The sequence below is a fragment of the Physeter macrocephalus genome, chromosome 6, assembly GCF_002837175.3.
Source record: "Physeter macrocephalus isolate SW-GA chromosome 6, ASM283717v5, whole genome shotgun sequence".
NCBI classification, from domain to species: Eukaryota; Metazoa; Chordata; class Mammalia; order Artiodactyla; family Physeteridae; genus Physeter; species Physeter macrocephalus.
The window spans coordinates 14994498-15015581 of NC_041219.1; the positions used below are offsets into that span (position 1 = coordinate 14994498).

The window sequence follows — 21084 nt, forward strand, 5'->3', positions numbered from 1 at the left end:
AAGGCAACAATAAAACATTCTTAAGCAATGCTGCATCCAAGACACTACAATTAGATAAAGAATGATACTGTGTGTGGGGGGAAAAAAAACCCCAAGGTGCTTAAAAACAAAAAAACCACACACACTGTATTACAGTTTTTTTTTAACCTTTTAAATTGGTACATAAAATAATGACAATGTGTTATGACGATGGCATCTTAGATTTGATGAAATTCAGTTTATGCATTATAAACATACCCAAAGAAGTCCTGGCTTCCTATTGCACCTTTTTAATTGGCATCTCAAACTAGGACTATTTAAATTCACATTCCACTACACTCTTTCCTCTGCTTCCCTCAATCTTGCTCTTTAATTCCTTAATACTGACGTTAAACGGCATCATTTTCCCAATTACAAAGGCTAGAAAGGGAGGCAGAATGGTGTAGTGCCTTAAAGTTCAGACTTGACAAGTTAGACTGTCTAGGTTCAAATCCTAGCTCTGTCAATTATCGTGTGTGATTTCTCTCTATGACTCAGTTTCCTCACCTATAAAATAAGAATTATAATACGGGCCAACCATCACTCATCCAAACCCAAATTTCAAAACTTTTCTTTTTATAATAAATAAACAAAGAAACAAATAAATAAATAAATAAATTTACTTACTTATTTACTTATTTATTTATTTATTTATGGCTACGTTGGGTCTTCGTTGCTGTGTGTGGTCTTTCTCTAGTTGCGGCGGGCGGGGGCTACTCTTCACTGCAGTGCATGGGCTTCTCACTGCAGTGGCTTCTCTTGTTGCGGAGCACAGGCTCTAGGCACGTTGGTTTCAGTAGTTGTGGCACATGGGCTCTAGAGTGCAGGCTCAGTAGTCATGGCTCACGGGCTTAGATGCTCCATGGCATGTGGGATCTTCCCAGACCAGGGCTCGAACCTGTGTCCCCTGCACCGGCAGGTGGATTACTAACCACTGCGCCTCCAGGAAAGCCCTCAAAACTTTTCATATTTTAGAAATATAATATTGTAGATTATGCAACACCCTTTTTGAGTCTGAGGCAGTACTCCATAACCAAACACGTTAATATTTTTGCAAAAAATAAGTTTAGTTAAGTGTGGGAGAAACAAAGACTATAAATAGCCTCGTATCAGTTCAAGTCATGGTGAGTTGCCAAATGAGCCTACACCAAACTTACAATTTATTTAGTCATTTTTCAGAGTTTTGAGGGTTTGGAATTGTGCATCCGGACCTGTGGGGTGGTGGCAGCAATATATTTTCATGTAATTGTTAGGATGACCAAAATTATGTACATTAAAGGACTCAGAGCGGTGACTGGCACACAGTAAGCACTCAATAAATGCTAGCTATTATCAGCATTTATCACCACCTTTGATTTTTCCTCCCACCTTACTATCTAGATCCAGTGAATCAAACCAAGCCTTATTAACTTTATTTTCCAAATTTCTTTCAGATCTGCCCCACTTCCAAGCTCACTGCCACTGCCCTGTCTCTAACTCCCTAATCCCTAATCTGTTCAAACTCCCTAATCAGTCAAGAACTGTCTTCTAAAACATGATGAGTAAGGATCATCATGTTCCTAAAAATGCGTCACCACTAAATGTCAGTTAGCAAGGCATACAAATTCCTCTGTGCTGCAGTCTCAGTTCCCTCTTCCTGTCTTATCAGTTACTCTCTCCATATACCACTAACACTCCTCTCCTCAAAAAACGACGACTCCAAAGAAGTCCCTTTATCCAATGCAATCACGACCAGTACTTACTTGGTTAACCAGAAAAGCTGATTAAAATAGGGAATAGTAAAACATAATACATATTTGAAAATAAATAAAAGCAAGACATTTATTTCAACGTAGACAATAGTGGAGAACGTCTCCAATGACTTAAATCCATGCTCCCTTTCTTGCATAAATGACAGTCATAATGCACTGTCTAAGACTTCAAAGTGTCTTAAAGTGAAACAAACACTTGAAGTCAACAGAAAAGCAATCTGAGTATATACTCCTAGATATTTTTTCTTTCAATCTTTCATTTGTTGCACCCACACCTAATTAAACAGCAATTATATTTTTAGGACCTTGCCTTTATTGATGCTTTCCAAAATATTTAACTTAGTAATAGCAATAACTTTCTTTTTTGTACAATTTCATCAGTTTTGGATATTTAATTAAATTATAAAATCACTAACAAGTGGAATAGATATTAATAGGCTAGAACACACACAACTAACTTTTGGTAGGCTTGCAATTCAACTGGTGGAAACAGAAGTAAAGTAGTCTATTCGTGGCAATGTTCAGTTTTAACAACTTTATGGGAATCAGTCAATATGTTTTAACAAAGAAATGGCAAATGTTAGTTAATAGAGTGGAGGCCAGTTAAAAGAGCTTTAACCATGTATTATTTCCCATTCATGAATAACATGACTTTTCTCAGACAACTCCCAACTCACAGAGGCAAAAACGCTGCTCATTGTTTAATATAACAGTTAATGTCACCTCCTCTGGAATCTTTCTCTGAATGGCCTAAACAGAATTGATCACTTCTTCCTCAGTGTTCCTTGTACATCTCTTGGTCCATTTATTCTATCTAGTACTGGTATTGACTTAGACATGTCAAGTCAAAGCTTGAAGATTAGGAGCGGTTGTAGTCATTTTTATACCTTACAATGCTTAACGCTACTATAGGAGACAGTTGTGATAGAACAGAAAGAACATCAGAATTTGAGTCTTGAGAATAAGGGTCCAGTTCTGATTGTGAAATGGAAATAACAGTGAACACGCATATACAGTTGTTAAAAAAAACTGAGTAAGAATGTATATGAGACTATTAGTTTTGGGCAAATATACCTCATTATTATTATAGCAAGATATAAATAAGTATCTTGCAAATAAAATTTTAGTATTTTCAAAGGATCTTAGATTCAGTTTCACCTTCTAAGACTTCTAATCAAAATACAGTCTGCTTTACACTAACTATGTATCATTCTTGACAAGAAATATGTAAATAACCGAAAAGCATGGATTTGCCAACTCTTCTTGGTGCTCACATACCCACATATCAAAGTAAATAGGACAAATGACTACTTCACTCTCCCCTGCTCCTCTCATCTAGCTAGGTCTGCTCTAAGACCAAATAATCAGATGATAGTTTTCTTTATTAAATAATCCAGGAGAACCAAGAGCTTAGCTATTTTTCACTAAAAGTAGTGACCAAAAATAGAATTATGAATAACAACAACTAATTCAGCTAACTTTACTGATAACTAAATATATGCCATAGATTGTGCCAAGTGTCTTATAAACACTATATCATCTAATCTTCACAATAATCTTATAGAATAGGGATAAGCGTTAACATTCCTGTTTTAAAGATGAGGAAACAGAGGGTCAGAGAAGCTGGTAATTTGTCTAAAGTTAATAGCAATTAATTAGCAGAGTTACGATTAAAATAGAGTTGTCTCATTTCTGAGCTTCATATCAGGAAAATTATAACGTTTCTCATAGGCATGGGGGTGCAATTTATATAGTTCCTAAATTGGTAGGAATTTCTGATTCTTTTACCAAAAATAACAACATTATTGAATTCCAGGCAGAGGAATCCGCAGGTGCAGACTATGAAGCAAGATGCCTAGTTTGTTTAAAGGCTCAGCAAGGGGACCAGTTTGGCTAACAAAGAGAGCCTGGAGAACGTGGAGAAAATGACATCAGAGAGGTAACAGAGGGTCAAACCACAGCCTGTAGGCCACCAGAACTCTGGTTTCTAAATGCATTATAAATCCACTGGAGGGTGAAGGACTTTGAATAAAAATGTGATGTTATTCCACTTGCAATATTTTAAAAGGATCATTCTGGCTGCTGTGCAGAAAACAGATGGGGGGAAGAGGATGGTTATGGTTAGAATGATTCCAACTGCAATAATTTCAGTAAAGAACAGTGTCCAGGATCAGGGAGAAATGAAAGAGGTGATGAAACAGTTAGATACTGGATATATTCTGAAGGATAAGCCAAGAGAAATCTTGAGGATTCTGTTGTATATTTATGAAATAAAGGTTATAATGAAGAAGAAAAGCCATGCCATAAATAAGCCATCACAAATATTTTTAAAAGTTATGTCCTTAAATAGCTGATTCTTTAATGATCAAATAACAAAGCTAATGAAACTTTTTCCATGCTGTAAATAAGACCATGAAGATGTCACTGAATGTCACTACCAGTATATTACAATGATATGAAGTCTTCAGCAATGTCTTCAAAACTACTCCAAATGTGAAGAAAAATATGTTAAATGTACTAATTAATCAACATTCCATTCTATATACTATGAAACTACATAATGCTAGCCTAACACAGGGCTAATTTTCTCTGCTACTGAAAAAGTTTAATACAAACACTAAAGCTACTCAAGATAAAAGCATTCCTTAAACATCTGTGGCAGAAGCCTAAAAAAAGAAATGTAGTGACAAAATTAAAAAGAGACAAAAGAGATTATAATCACATCAATAACCAAAATGTTAATAAAACAAATCATTTAAGTTTTATTATTCAAATACAAAATGTTTTTTTTATTCTTATAAGTCATAGGAATTTTTGTTTATGTGAAAAATAAAGACAATGCCAAGGCTAAAGTTACAGTCATTCAAATAAAAAACATTCACTGGTCCATCAAGAAGGACAAGATGAATAAACTACAATGACACTGCACAACAGACTACTAAATACTACACTTGAAGAGAACAATGAGAACTAGCTCTATAACCCACTATATAGTGGTCTCCAGGATAGACTGTTAAATGAAAAAAGAAAAGTGGAGAAATAGTGTATGATAGACTTTCATTTATCTGCAAAGGGGGAATAATATTTATATTAAAACACAAACTGGGATGAAATATAAAATTTAAAAATGTTACCCATAGGAAATAGGGTGGTAGAGTAGGGACTGCTTAGAACCTGGTATTTTATGTAAATTATAAAACAAAATTAAACTAAACAAAAAACAAACTTAAACAATGAACTTAATGGTATATCTAGTTAGTGGCATAACCACACAGAAAAGAATTATTCCAAGTGACTTCAGCACACACAGTAATTTGATGGTATATTCCAAGTGGGATACCATAAGGACAAAAAGAAATGTCACCCCCCTCACCCCTGCCAAAAAACCAAAAACAAACCCCCAAACTTCAAACTGCTTTCAGTAATCATTATTGTGGTACTGTTATAAGCAATCTAATGTATATGTTATGTATGATGAAGCAAATTAGTAATTATGTGTTATTTTAATTCTACAGTTCTTGGCAACAAAGTAGGGGAGAAAGGAAATATTGATACAAAATAGAAGAGGTTAAAGAAAGACACCCTGATGCTGAATTTGAATTTGAAAGAATGATCAATGCAGCAGCAATGAGCACTTCTAGCACCCATTACAAGCAACAGGTTTCCTTAGAGAAATGGCAATTCCAGACCCAGGGCAGGAAATATAAAAGATGAGTCTGGAACATTTTTATACTACAAAAGAGCAAGGAAGCTTTTAAAGATCACTTTATTTGGTCATGTCCCAAGGTCTTAGAAGCCAACATGAAGAGACTCTTGTAGACCAAAGATGGTACAATTTGCTAATCAATAAGGGCAATATCTGCAATGGATTGAAATACATCAAGTACGTTTAAATTCATGTGCTCAAGTTATTTAGATCTCAAAAAAAATCAATTAGTCCTTTTCGAAGGTAACTAGTAAACCAACTCATTATTTTAAAAATCAGTACATGGGGCTTCCCTGGTGGCGCAGTGGTTGACAGTCCACCTGCCGATGCAGGGGACACGGGTTCGTGTCCCCGTCCAGGAAGATCCCACATGCCGCGGAGCGGCTACGCCCGTGAGCCACGGTCGCTGCGCCTGCCCGTCCGGAGCCTGTGCTCCACAACGGGAGAGGCCACAACAGTGAGAGGCCCGAGTACCATAAAAAAAAAAAAAAAAAAAAAAATCAGTATATGGAGGGAAAGAATAAAGAATATATCCTGTTTTCATATAAAACTTGTACAAGGGGTAACCAAATAGGAGATATGAGGCAGTTTCCTTTACAAAAATATTTCAGCTAATAAAAAAGAAAGACAAAATTTAAATGCCGCCATCATAAAACTGTCTTCATCTAATTATTTCTTCATCTCATTATTCTTTTATCTATTATTTCTTTATTTGTTACTATTTCTTGGTTATTGAAAGCCAAGTCAGAGGACTTGGTGTTCAATGTTTTGCACATAATTTAAATATATAATTCAGTTATACTTAATGGCTAGAGTTATAATTAACCGATCATTATAGACTGGAACAAAAAATTGAATACATAATTTCTTGGGCTCCATAATCATTCTAGTATGTTCAGAAGTCATAGTTCTAGTATGTCCAATTTTACTTCTAGTCCATAGCCCAATGACATCAAACTACAACTTTTAGGGAAGAATACCTTGATGTTGAGAGTGAGAATGTTATACTGCCTGTATTAGTTTGCTAGTATTACCATAACGAAATACCATAGACAAAGTGGCGTAAACAATTTTAATTGTTTGTTTAATTGTTTAATTGCCTCATTTTAATTTAATCATCTCCATCTATACAGTCACATTCCAAGGTTCTGGGGGTGAGGCCTTCAACATATGAATTTTGTGGGGACATGATTTAGAGCGTAACACTGTCAATTCAGCACCCCAAAGGAAGAGAATAATGTTAATGCGTACATTTCAATATCTGACCCATCAGTACATAGTAAAACAATGCATATGCTGACCATTAACATTATACGCCCCAAACTCATTTCATTTATTCTTCCTCTAATCCACTCTGGCGAAGGGGCATTATTAAACAATCTCTATTTTTGGTTTTCCCTAAGACTTCTACCTTATTCATAGCAGGGAGATGTTGAAAGTAATTATTTTGGTGAAAATGTGAGATAATTGAGCCAGAATATGAAGAGCTATCATTCATCTATTCACTTGGCTTTTGCTAGGCTGGAGACCAGATGTGAAATTGTTAATTGTCTAGAAACTAAACTGCAGCCTCACATTTTTGTTCTACTGTCTCCAATAGAGGTCAAAAATTTAGAACTCGCTGTATCCTACCTAATCATCCACAAATCCTCATAGTGAACTATCTGTGCTTCACTGTTTGTTTTACCTCTCAGTTCAATAGGGTTGAATTAGTACTATTCTGTGCAAAATGTAGTTGGTAAAGAAGCATGTAAACAACTGATATGTTAGAGATGATGATGAATCAGCCAGGAACATTAGAAGGGTTTCTGGAAGAAGTGATTCTAACACAAACTGCAGCTTGTGTCTGCTGCAGTCTGGTAGTAGCTGGTCAAGTAAAGAAATGAGGCAAATGAATCACTATGAGCAAAGACACAATGATATGAACCAGCAGGGAATGCTGGGGAACTGAAAGTAGTCTAGTATTGACAGAGTAAAAAATGTAGAAAGCAATATGAAAAACAAGAGCTAGGAAGAAGCCAGATCATTCCCATTTTATAAATAATATTAATCATAGAGGCTAAGTATCTCAGCCAAGGGCACAAAGGTAGAGAATGGCAGAACCAGGATTTGCAAACAAATTTAACTCCAAATACATCACTTAGCAGAGTGACCCAATTTTCCACGGTTTAAAACTGTTGTCTCTACGTCATTTTTTTTTTTTTTTTTTTTTTTTGTGGTATGCGGGCCTCCCTCTGCCGCGGCCCCGGACGCGCAGGCTCAGCGGCCATGGCTCGCGGGCCCAGCCGCTCCGCGGCACGTGGGATCCTCCCAGACCGGGGCGCGAACCCGGCTCCCCTGCATCGGCAGGCGGACGCGCAACCACTGCGCCACCAGGGAAGCCCTCTACGTCATTATTAATAGGGCCTTCCTTTACCCTATAAATGCTCTGATTTGGGAGGTATCTTTCACCCTACCTCTTAAGCCACCATGCTATATGTTTTCTAGACCCAAGAAAGCTAGGATTTTGGATTTCATTAACTTCTCTCACTCATTAGTGAAACTAACTACTGAAAGAGACAATGCTGGTGAAAATAATCATGCATTTAGAAGGGTTTTAGGCAATCATCACCTAACAAATAGCCCAGTATATAGGAGAGTTGAACTGTCGTTTATAAAAATATTATCATTATTTTAAAAAAAAGAATCTCAGAGGGCAGAAAGAGCAAAAAAGGAAAAGTCATCATTCTTTTAATTTTGTTCAAAAAAACTATAAATTTAAATGTAGTTGACCCTTGAGCAACATGAGGGTCAGGGGTGCTGACTTTCCCTGCAGTTAAAAATCTGTGAATAACTTATAGTTGGTCCTCCACATAAACAGACCCCCTGTACCCGTGGTTCCTCAGTATTCCTGGTTCCACAACAGCAGATTCAACCAACTACAGATCACGTAGTACTGAAGTATTTACTGTTCAAAAAAATCCATGTATAAGTGGAACCACGCAGTTCAAACATGTGTTGTTCAAGGGTCAATTATACTTCAGTTATACCACAGCCATTAATGCCATAAGTGCCGATATAAAGGTAGTTAGATCAGCAAAACTATAGTCAACCTTGGTCAAATTAGGTCATTTTTGTTTGTATAAGTCCTATGAAACACATATTCCGTATCCCACCTTCCAAAAAGAAGAAAAGCTGTAGTTACTCTACTGAAACTATTAACACCTGCAGCAGACTGCTCACCCCCTCCTCACACTTATTTCCTGGCATTAAAAAAACTGAATATGCCAGATACTTGTTTTTCCCAGCAAAGACATGGGAAAATTACCAAGCTCAGGCCAACGTAAGTCCCTTAAGGGGAAATCTGCTGCAGTCAGAGGGCTCTCTAGGGAAGGTTTCCCTCCTTGATAGTCACAGAATATGGAGAAGATACTTTCCACTCCTCATCCACTTTTTATTTTGCTCTTGGATGTGCATATGTAAAAACACAATTCAGGAGTTGTGGCAATCATCTTGTGACCAGGAGGGGACAAGGCTAAGAATAAAGTCTATATTTGGGAAAGGCAGAAGAAGAAAACACCTGAAAGACTCCAAGCCCTGATGACAGCACTGAGCAGCTTAATAAATAAACCTGAATGCCCTTCCTCTAAACTATGTATTATCCTGTACAACAAGTACCCTTTCTCTTTAGGTCAGTTTAAGTTTGATACTGTTACTTGCATATAAAATCATCCCAACTGACACAATGATGGGTTGTTAATCAAGTCTGCAAGAGGAAATTATTCAGGACAATTATTACTGTCTTTTCAAACTCAGAAGCATGAATTAAAAAGGAAACAGGATTACACATCTGAAAAAAGAAGCTGGGTTTTCATTTTCCCAAAAAGATAAAAAAGATAATGGTCAAAAGTTAATACATACTGAGTATTTCCTATGTGCCAGGAACTATACTTGGTGGGTTATCTCAGTTAACCCTCACAACAAACCTAGAAAATATTATTCCCATTCTACAGAGGAGAAAGCTGACGATTATAAAAGTTAAGCAACTTGCCCAAGGTCATACCTCCTGAGAGTGGTTGAGGAAGCCTTCATAATCCACATTAGTTGACTTAAGAGCCTAAGTACCAAATATTTAAGGACAGCTGAAGATAAATGCACCTTAGCTATTTTTTTCTATGAAGATGAAATCCAAGCCCTTTGTTGAGCATGAAAAGAACAGAAAGGAATAAAGAGAACCACAATTACAATTATGAATAACCACTGTCGATTTACAAGGGCAAAAAGAATCCTTCATTTTACACATAAAGAAATCAAAGCCCAGAAAGAGGAAACAAATTATCAAAAGGTGTAGCGCAGTCAGTGTTAGAGTCAAATAGCTTAGATTTTCTGATTCCCAGAGCACTTCATTTCACCAAACACTGCCTCTCCTTTAAACTGGTATACTGTATCTCCAATACACATGGGGGCTGGCGGGGGGCAGTGTATGTGTGCATGAAATGTACAAAGAAATAAAACTATGAAGACTTACTAAGAGAGAGTCACAGAGTAGGACTACCATATTCAATATTTATTAGTTGATAAGCTTTGATGTGAGCAGATAGACAACAAAAATGTTTATGGTGCTGGATACACAGCAACAAGAAAAAAGATAATTTGATGAAAAAATTGTTTTGTCAGGATATGTATACTTGCTTGTTAAATTTTTGAAGAATCAAATTTTCTCAGAAAGTACTCCCCTATTAAAGGTAGTTAAGAATACAATGACTATTTTTCACTAAATTTTCATGTTTTTATAAAACAATCTAAATAAAAACTAAGCATAAATATACTGAATAATTGAAGAACTATGTATCATATTCTTTCTTTAGCAAAGTAACCTAATTCAGAATTATTGTTAATTTCCCCTAATAATTCGTGATTTCATAGGGATATACTAGATTGCTAAATATTAACCTTGAATCATTTGACAATACATGTACTCAAAAGGAAAGGAGATGGGGCTGGAGAATGTGTACAATTACTCATATCAATTCAAAGTACCAAAAGTCAAAGACGGTAGGGAGACAAGAAGATGATCTCATACCAAGAGACAATATTTGGATTCCCATGATCTACTTATTCTCTTTACTGGGAAGAATAATTTTTATGAATTAAGGTAATATAAGAGTTCACTAATTTATCTATAACAATTTCTATAAAATCTCAAGTCTCTAAATAGTATTTGGATAAAAACAAACACAGAACTAGCTTACTCTGCAATATCAAGATATCCACAAGAAGCAGCTGCATGTAGTGGTATCCAGCCTTCATTATCAGGTTGATTAATATTTGCTCCATTCTCTACCAGAAACTTCACCATATCAACATTGTCATCAATGCAAGCCTAAAAACAAAATAGAAAGCAGGATTAGAAAAATTTTGAATCAATACTCCCAACAACACATCAATAGAATAAAATTCCTATTTTGAAGCTTTTATAACATGTTTTCTATAAGGTAGTCTCTTACCATCTTGATTGTACTGCTATGAAGTAGGCCAATGGTACTACCTAAATTTTAATAGTCCTTGCTTAGACACCCATATAACAATACTGTATGTGACTAGACTTTTTATGCCAACTCCATGAGGAAAACAAGTACATGTCAACATGGAAACAATCAAAACATTATAATTAAGTACCAATAATATCCTCTATAGCAGTGGTTCCCAAACTGTGGTCTGTTCAGGGAGTGGGATCCCTTCAGGGAGGTGACAAGGTCAAAACTATTTTCAAAATAATACTAAGATGGTATTTCCCCTTTTCACTGTGTTGACATGTGCACTTGAGGATGCAAAAGCACTAGTGGTAAATATGTTTCTGTCTAAGAATAAATCAAGGCAGTGGCAAAAAACAACAACAAAAAAAACACAGCACTTTACTGTCCTTGTATTCACCACTCTGCACTCACAGGGTTTTTTTCTTTCCCAAGCTATTTTTACTTATGAACGTCCTTGACAATGCAGTAAAAACTATAAATTTTATTAAATTTTGACTCTTGAATATACATCTTTTAAATACTCTGTGGAACAAGACAGGAAGCATGCATAAAGCATTTCTCCCAAGTATAATGACTGCCCTGAGGAAAAACACTTGTGCAATTAATTTGCAAGCTGATTTAGCCACTTTTTCCACGGAACATCATTTTTTTTTTTTTTTTTTTCGGGACGCAGGGCCCTCACACTGTTGTGGCCTCTCCCGCTGCGGAGCACAGGCTCCGGACGCACAGGCTCAGCGGCCATGGCTCACGGGCGTAGCCGATCCGCGGCATGTGGGATCTTCCCGGACCGGGGCACGAACCCGTGGTCCCCTGAATCGGCAAGTGGACTCTCAACCAATGCGCCACCCGGGAAGCCCCGGAACATCATTTTTAAAAAAAAAAATTTTATTGGGGTATAGTTGATTTACAATGCTGTATTAGTTTCAGGTGTACAGCAAAGTGAATCTGTTATACATATACATATATCCACTCTTTTATTCTTTTCCCATATAGGCCATTATGGAATATATTTTTACTTAAATGGCAAACTATAGTTAGTCTAACTTGGATGTTGGCAGAAATTTTCTTAAAATGAACAAAGTCTGTCAAAAAAACTAACAGTATTTGTTGCCAATGATAAAATTCAAGCTTTCAGGAGTAAATGAATTAGTTATTTTAATTAAAAAATGCCATTTATATAACATGGGTAAAGTATTGCTTTAATTCATTTAAAAATGAATTAATAAATATATAAAGTCCTCTGTTTTAACCTCTAGTACTGTAAATATTAATATATACAACCCACAGAAACAAAGCTCTTTGAAGTCCTTCATAATTTTTAGGAGTATAAAGGGGTCCCGAGATGAAAAATTTTGAGAACCACAGCCTATAGTAAATAAGAAGGGAACTTTTTTCAATGCTTACTTTGTGCCAGAGTATGATCGGTATGATTGGTGCTTTATCTATTTTACTGATTTGTATATATTATCCTCACAAAATCCCTCATGAGAATGGGAATTTTGCTGTATCCCCAGCACCTTTTACCATTCTTCGCATGTGGTAGGGGCTCAGTAAATGAATAAATGAATAAATGAACAAGAAAGCTAAGATTCAGATAGATCAAGTAGCCTGAATAAGCCACAGAGATGGGAAATGATACAGCTGAGATTCTATCACAGATGTTCAGATTCCAAAAAATAAGCTCTTTCCACACTTAACACCATATCCACAGATGTTCCTATTTCACCAACTATTTCTCACCTATTTTGCAGTCTCTGAAACAGGATATCATACATTCTAGGCACTTAATAAGTGCTTGCTGTATAAATAAAACCAATTTTCCTTTACCTATCACAGAAGCAAAAGAAAACAGTTTTAGTAGCTTTTTCCTAGGGGGGGAAAAATGACAAAGTTGGTGTCAAGAAAAGCACTAAGGACAAAGTACTTTACATCTAAAGTGGAAAAACACTGACAAGTGTTTGGCTGTAGGCTCTAGTTCTGGCTCTGCCACAGATTTTATAGCTGTGAACAAGTAATTTAAACTTTTTGGGCTCTGTCTTTCAAGTGGAGGAAAGAAGCTGGTGGGTTACATATCTCTAAAATTCCCTAACATATTTAACATTCTTATATATCTATGATTCTTCCCTTTGGACCAAGTTACAGGCAATCTGAAGGCAAGATCCCAAAGTGCCCAAACAGTACTTTACACATAGCAAATGGTAAATGAGTATATATAAACAACATTCATATAAAGTTTAAATATATACTGCTTGGGAAAAGAACTGTGTTTTTCTAGGAGCAGTGGTTAAATGGTAGGAGAGATTTGAGAACCACAGCTATCTAATAACAAGAAACATCAAAATTCTATTGTACTATGAAGTAGTTTATAAAATGTTATTTGAGATAGCTAATGACTCACAGTGGCTTGAAATAATATTAGATCTATTTATAACTTTAAGCATTAATTTTCCTTGAGAAAAGATATTAAATTGTATTCTCCTCTCTCTCAACCTCTTTTATTTCCTACAGGCTCCAAAACAGTATTCTGATTTTATCATTGATATAAAAATATAAAACTCTACCTGATAAATGTTTTTTAATACAAATATGATTATTGTTTTTAAAAACTGGAGAAAAATGTCAGAACAAGAAATTATAATAAAGATATATGGGAAATGCTCACAATATATTAAGTTTTTTTAAAAAGACACAAAACAGTTTGCCTAATAGGATTCTAATTTTACTTTAAAAACTACACAAGACTAGAAGAATATATAAGTTAATAGTCATTATCATTGGTTGTGTGACTATGAATAATTTTTATTCTTTAAATTTTTCTTTATTTTCAAAATGTGTACAGTGACTAAGCAGTGTTTCCAAAAAAAGAAAAGCTAAGCCTTGATTCTTAAATGAAAAATATTAAATCTACTGTATGGATATGGAGAAACAACCAATTGCTGATAAAAGCGTACAATTCATATAACCCCTTCAGAAAACCATTTGACAGTATCTACTAAAGTTATATAGAATTGATAAATAAATGGGGTGTGATGTATGTGTATATGGGGAGAGTCTACTCATGTAATAGAATCCTATACGTCAATGAAAAAAGAACAACAAACAAAAAGAACAAACTAATGCTACCTTCAACAACATGGATAATCCCTGCAGACATAATACGTGAGCGAAAAAAAGCAGACACAAAGGATACAAACTGTACGTTTCCAGGCAAAACTAATCCCTGGTTATAAAGCTCAGAATCCTGGTAAATTTGTGGGGAAATAATAGGAGGGGCATGAGGGAGCTTTTTGGAAGACTGGAAATGTTCCCTAGCTTTCTGATTTTTTACATAGGCATATATATATGTAAAAATTCACTGAATTATATGCTGTGTACTTCATTGTATGCAAATTATACCTCATTTTTAAAAAAAGAAAAAAAAAAGGCTACCATGTATTAAAAGTCTACTGTATATTATCTCCAGTATAAAACACTTTATCTTTCTCTAAATTGCACATGCTAAAACATGTCTTCCTTTAATTTCTATCCCCTACCTCCCGAGGCTCCATGTATCAAATGGAATCTTTTATTTTTTTTTATTTTTATTTTTTATTTTTTTGTGGTACACGGGCCTCTCACTGTTGTGGCCTCTCCCGTTGCGGAGCACAGGCTCCGGATGCACAGGCTCACGGGCCATGGCTCATGGGCCCAGCCGCTCCGCGGCATGTGGGATCTTCCCGGACTGGGGCACGAACCCGTGTCCCCTGCATCGGCAGGCGAATTCTCAACCACTGCGCCACAGGGGAAGCCCATGGAATCTCTCTTTTAACTGATCATCTTTAAATATTATGAGTCCTCCCCGCTGCCCAAATTCTTACATATTCTTTTATAGGCTAAGTATCCCTAATTTCTCTGGCTATTCCTCATATTATATATGCTAAAAATTGTATATGCTAAGGCCCTAGAAATACAAGGAAGGGAAAAGATCACATTAGTATAGGAGGCTAGTCCATAAAAAACGATGATTCCGTAAGGGTATAATAGCAGTGGGTAGAAAGTACTAAAATAGCATTGGGAACATAAAGAGATGTTGTGATTAAGACAGTCCATAAAGGAGAATACATTTGAGCAAAGTTTTGAAGATTACATAGGAGTTGTTCAACTCGCAATTCAACTAGAAGGAACTTCACTGAGCAGATGCACTATGACTTAAAAAATGTATGGAATAAATGAACAGAAAGTCATCCAGTGGTAGATAGTATCTGCAAGTTATAAAACAGAATAAGGCTAGGTGGTAAGAGGTCTGAATATATTGCAGGTAAAAAATCTGAACATAATGCAAAGATGACAGGATTTGACATTAGAGGTGGTTTTCAACCTACTTTCTACTCTTACTCATCAAGAAAACCTGCTACACTCCCATCAGTAATAGTGGCTCAATTCAGCAGTAGGAGTAAGTAGGAGAAAACACTGTAGAATTTCAGGTAGATGATGTTTGAAAAACCTATTCAGAGTTTAAAAGCAGAGGATTGACATGATCAGATCAGTATTTCAGAAAGATTACTGGAAGTAGTATGAAGACAGAAGAGCCTGAAATGAGCAATACCAGTTACTCAGAATGGATATTAAAAGAAATCTGGGAGAAAATGTACAAGGCTTAATTAAAGATTGGATATGAAGGGCGAGGGACGGGGAGAGGTCATTCATGAAAACAAATACCAAAGGTTCGAAAAGCAGGTTGGAGGAAGAAAGATAAATTTAGTTTTGGATATGCTGAATTGATTATAGGTGTCTGTATACTTATCTAACGATGCATATCCAGTAGCCATCTGAATATGCAGATCTAGAGCTTAAAAATGAATGTGGGATAAAAATATCTATTTGGGAATTACCTGCATTAAGGTAATAATTAAAATAATGGGACCTAAAATCACTCAGGGAAAGAATACAGAGAAGTGATTTCTATGAAAATAGTAAGAGAAAGGTTAAAATTAAATTCTAATCAGTATATTCTACCTGGAAGACAAAGACATTTGTGGTACTTTATTCAGTCAGTTAAAGAGAGTTCTCAAGAAGCTCATCATCTAGTATGGAAGACAAATACACAAGTAAATAAAAATATCAAAATGAATATGTAAATACAGTTATATGGCTGTACACTTCTTACCATGGAAGCCAAGAAGAGAAGAACTAAAGAATGGTTGTAGTCAGGGAATACTTCCTGGAGGAGGCTCTACACCTGAACTTAACATATGAACAAGTAACAAACACTTCCTGGTGTATAAAGATGCAAAGTCACATATGGGGAGGATAAAGGTAGGCAGGATCCAGAACAGAGTCTTATTTGCCATCTTATGAGTAATTCTTTGACAGTGAAGATGAAAGATCCTCAGGACAAATGGTTAATTTTTAAAGTTTCTCCATTTTAAGAAGGTGACTGCCCTGGCTCTTTGAAAAAATTAACATATAGGAATAGCTATTCCCCAGTAAATGAAATGTTGCTGATTTTGATTTTAAATGTTTGTTTTTAAGTCAGTATAACTTAAGAAACATCAACAAAAATACCTAAAGCAGTTAATGTTAAATGTGCTTGTGCCTTTATTTTGTTTAAATGTAATACGTTTTTGAAATGTTTAAATATAAATTAAATGCTAAAAACATCACTGTAAAACATATATTATAAAGGAATCTCAAGTTTGTGTTGTAAATTGTTCAGTGTTCTCCTGAACATTTACAAAGCATACAAAATAAACTGACAGACATGCCCATAAAAATATTGTTGCTAAGAGAATCAAAAGCTAACACATGCAGCACATTAACAGATACATGACTTGCTGACTTTAAATATCTGACTAAATATGGTCAGTTTATTAAGCCATATATGGATAGAAACAGAGTGACTCAAATATACTTCTAAAATCTTATCTGACATGATTTATCTTAAGTTTTTCTTAAATACATATTCCGAGCCATTACCAATAATAGATGATTGTGTGAAGACACTTTTGTCATTTAATCCCAGGTACAGGCAGCTTTGTCAACTTGAGCTATAAACTATCTCAATAAACTAGTTCAAGTACATAAAGCATCTGTTTTTATTGAAAAGGGGGCCTAGTTATTTTTCTCAGCAAGTTAGCGCAAGGACAACCTTTGCTCCCCACTCATGTTTAGGAAAAAGTTCAAAAGCCTAATAACAAAGAATTGAATTATAAAGGGGCTACACAAAGTTGGCTCTAAGAAGACAGAGTCCATGCCTTAAAGACAGATTCTGGGTGAGGCACGTGGAGTTGAAAAATCATTAAATTTCATTCCTAGAAGAGATAAAAACAAATGTGTTTAGCAACCATTCAATTCAATTGAGTAAAATCACAATTACAAAATAAACAGCATTTGAAATAAATTCTAATACTGTTATATTCCTTTTCATGAACAGACTCTATAGCCAGATTGTCTGGGATTAATCCAGTTCTGCCAGTAGGCTGGTTGTTGTTGGGTCAATTATATAACATCCTGTGTGTCACAATTTCCTCTGGAAAATGAGGACAACAATAGTACCTACTTCAAAAGTTTACTATGAGAGGTATATGAATATATAAATCACTTAGAGTAGTACCCGTCAAATAGGTACTATTATGCTTATATCAATACATAATCCAAATGCTCAATCATCCCCATTAAAATTTTTTTCTTTTTCAATTCTCATCCAAAACTTACTATTTCATCCCTTTAAAATTACAAAACAAAGTTAAATGGTGGAGACTTGTCAAATATTCCTTGTAGTACCACTTTTGGTAAAAGTCCTATCTACTAATGATTTCTAAGAGGATGATTAAATTTTAAAAGATGCATTAAGAAAATTTTAGGGATCAAACCTCCTTCCAACAAACTTTTACATATAGAAGTTTTAAAGAAGCTCATTCATACAAATTACATACAACACAAGCAAGTAAAACAAAGGAAAAGATTTAGTTGTATAAATGTAATTATACCAACTTAGGTGAAAATATAATTATAGTCAATTAGATGAAATGCTTACAATTTGCACCTAATCATTACTAACACAGTTAATTATTGAAAGGTAAAAGACAAATTAACCTGAATACAGAAGTTCTCTAAAACAATTTACACTTCCTTGAAACAACTCTTTACGACTCTTAGTAAGGAAAACTCAGTTCTACTCAACTGATAGGAACAGAAATTTGTAGATATACCAGAAAATAGTCCATGCCCTAAGCATTCAGGGTGACACAGATGTCAGTGAGTATGCGTAAAGAGGAAGTAAACTGGAGATGTCCAAACAAGTTTTTGTTCTATTTTAAAGAAAACTTGGACATATCAAAGGAGGAATCACAGGTGTAGTTTATACAAGAAAAATAATGAAGAACTCTGAGCAGCATTCCCATACTAAACAATAAAAAATATTGATAAATACCTTGGTCTTGCATTGAGACTGGCAAATAAATGAGCATGTACAATCTTAGGAGATCATCTATTATATTTAATAATGAAAACAAGTAAGTTCAGCACTGCATTTTAGTTCAATGATTTTTTTTTTGCCTTTCTTATCTTATTTCTTATAAGCAGGTAGAATCTCTAGACATAAAAATAAAGACTTGGCCTTACAATAAATCATATGTTCAAATGATAAAAATGATTGGAAGAATAAAATTCAAAACACAGATTATACACAATGGCTAAACCATGGGAAATTCTTCATTGGGATTAAGAAAAATTCAGACTTAACATAATATATATAGTATCCATAGGAGACACAATGCCTGACAAGGAGAAGATCCAATTTATCTCTGTAGATTGAATGAACTGGACAAAGCAAAAAGACTATAACAAAAATCTGAAAAAACTCTTCTGGGAAAAAATTTCTAGGGGAAAAGTACAGTCATTGGTATCCGTAGGAGACTGGTTCCAGTACTCCCTGCAGATACTAAAATCTGCGGATGCTCAAGTCCCTTATATAAAATGGGGTAGTATTTGATTATAACCTACGCACATCCTCCTGTATACTTTAAATCATCTCTAGATTACGTAAATGATTATAACCTACGCACATCCTCCTGTATACTTTAAATCATCTCTAGATTACTTAAAATACCTAATACAATGTAAATGGTTGTAAATACAATGTAAATGCTATGTAAAGAGTTGAAAGCTTGTGGCAATTTCAACTTTTGCCTTTTGGAACTTTCTGGAAATTTTTTGTGGACTATTTTCAACTCTTGGTTGGTTGAATCCTTGGATGTAGAGGAGGGCCAACTATAATTGACACATTGCGTAAACATTCATACTTCATCTAACAAGTACTAAATATTTGAATGAGAATGCCAAAAACTGGAAACCATAATTATTCCAAGATTAAAACACACCCTTTACCTACTCTTATTACACAGCTGTTATTTCCTTTATTGATAAAGATCTATAAAGGAGTAAGTCAAACCTAGATTTTTAGAGGCCAGAGACTTTTATTTGAGGACTCAGTAAGGGAAGAATATTACTTCTAGAGTTTAGAATCCTTATGGATATAAAAATGTTAAACTTTGGGATCATTCTTTGACAAATAACTTTTATGGACTGCCTACTATATATAAAGCAATGAGCCAGCCACTTCGGTGGATACAAGGAGCAGCAGTAGAGAGTATATTCTTTTTGTTTCCTTTATGCACACTGCCTGTCATATAGCAAGTCCATAATAAATACATGTAAAATGAATCAAAATAAAATGCAAACCTCTCCTTAATGAGGTGTTTATGACCTAGTGTATGTGTACATAAAACTGTACACATACAGTTTTATGTATAAATACTGTATAAGACATGCTGCCTTTATTACTGTTGCATGTGTTCCAGTCTTTTCTCACTACTGGATTATAATCCCTTAAGAACAGAAATTGTCTTATATATCTCACAATACCTAACAGTGCTCCTCAGCAACTTTTTCTTAATGGACTAAAACAACTGATCATGTAGTACTGTTCTCAGGATGCTTATAATCTACTTAGGAAAATAAGATAAGCAGATAAAGAAAAATACTAAGCAATTTAAAAGCAACATAGCATTAGTGCTGGGAAAACTGGACAGGTACATGTAAAAGAATGAAATTAGAATACTACTTAACACCATACACAAAAATAAACTCCAAATGGATTAAAGACCTAAATGTAAGACCAGACACTATAAAACTCTTAGAGGAAAACACAGGAAAAACACTCTTTGACATAAATCATAGCAAGCTCTTTTTTGACCCACCTCCTAGAGTGATGAAAATAAAAACAAACAAATGGGACCTAATGAAACTTAAAAGCTTTTGCACAGCAAAGGAAACCATAAACAAGACCAAAAGACAACCCTCAGAATGGGAAAAAGTATTTGCAAGTGAAGCAAGGGACAAAGGATTAATCTCCAAAATATACAAACAGCTCATAGAGCTCAATATCAAAAAAGCAAACAACCCAATCCAAAAATGGGGAGAAGACCTAAATAGACATTTCACCAAAGAAGACATACAGATGGCCAAGAGGCACATGAAAAGATGCTCAACATCACTAATTTTTTAAAATTAATTAATTAATTAATTAATTATTTTTGGTTGCATTGGGTTTTTGTTGCTGTGAGCAGGCTTTCTCTAGTTGCGGTGAGTGCGGCGTGCGGGCTTCTCATTAGGGTGGCCTCTCTTGTTGCAGAGAACAGGCTCCAGTAGTTGTGGCATGCGGGCTCAGTAGTTGTGGCTTGTGGGCTCTAGAGCACAGGCTCAGTAATTGTGGTGCACAGGCTTAGTTGCTCCGTGGCATGCGGGATCTTCCCGGACCAGGGCTCAAACCCGTGTCTCCTTCACTGGCAGGCAGATTCTTAACCATTGCACCACCAGGGAAGCCCCCAAATCACTAATTATTAGAGAAATGCAAATCAAAACTACGATGAGGTATCACCTCACACCTGTCAGAATGGCCATCACCAAAAAATCCAGAAGCAATAAATGCTGGAGAGGGTGTGGAGAAAAGGAAACCCTTTTGCATTGTTGGTGGGAATGTAAATTGATACAGCCGCTACGGAGAACAGTATGGAGGTTCCTTAAAAAACTACAAACAGAGTTACCATATGAC

At 35.3% G+C, this 21084-nt stretch overlaps 1 protein-coding gene across 9 annotated transcripts in view; it reads right to left on the reverse strand.

Moving 5' to 3' along the window:
* The window catches only part of PPP1R12A (protein phosphatase 1 regulatory subunit 12A), a 156024-nt gene that overhangs the window by 83002 nt on the left and 51938 nt on the right, over positions 1–21084 (reverse strand). For all 9 annotated transcript variants that reach the window (XM_028490409.2, XM_007101006.4, XM_007101004.4 and 6 more), the window contains exon 2: positions 10707–10837. In XM_028490409.2, coding sequence (XP_028346210.1) covers positions 10707–10837 — 131 coding nt within the window. The remainder of the gene's footprint in view (positions 1–10706; positions 10838–21084) is intronic.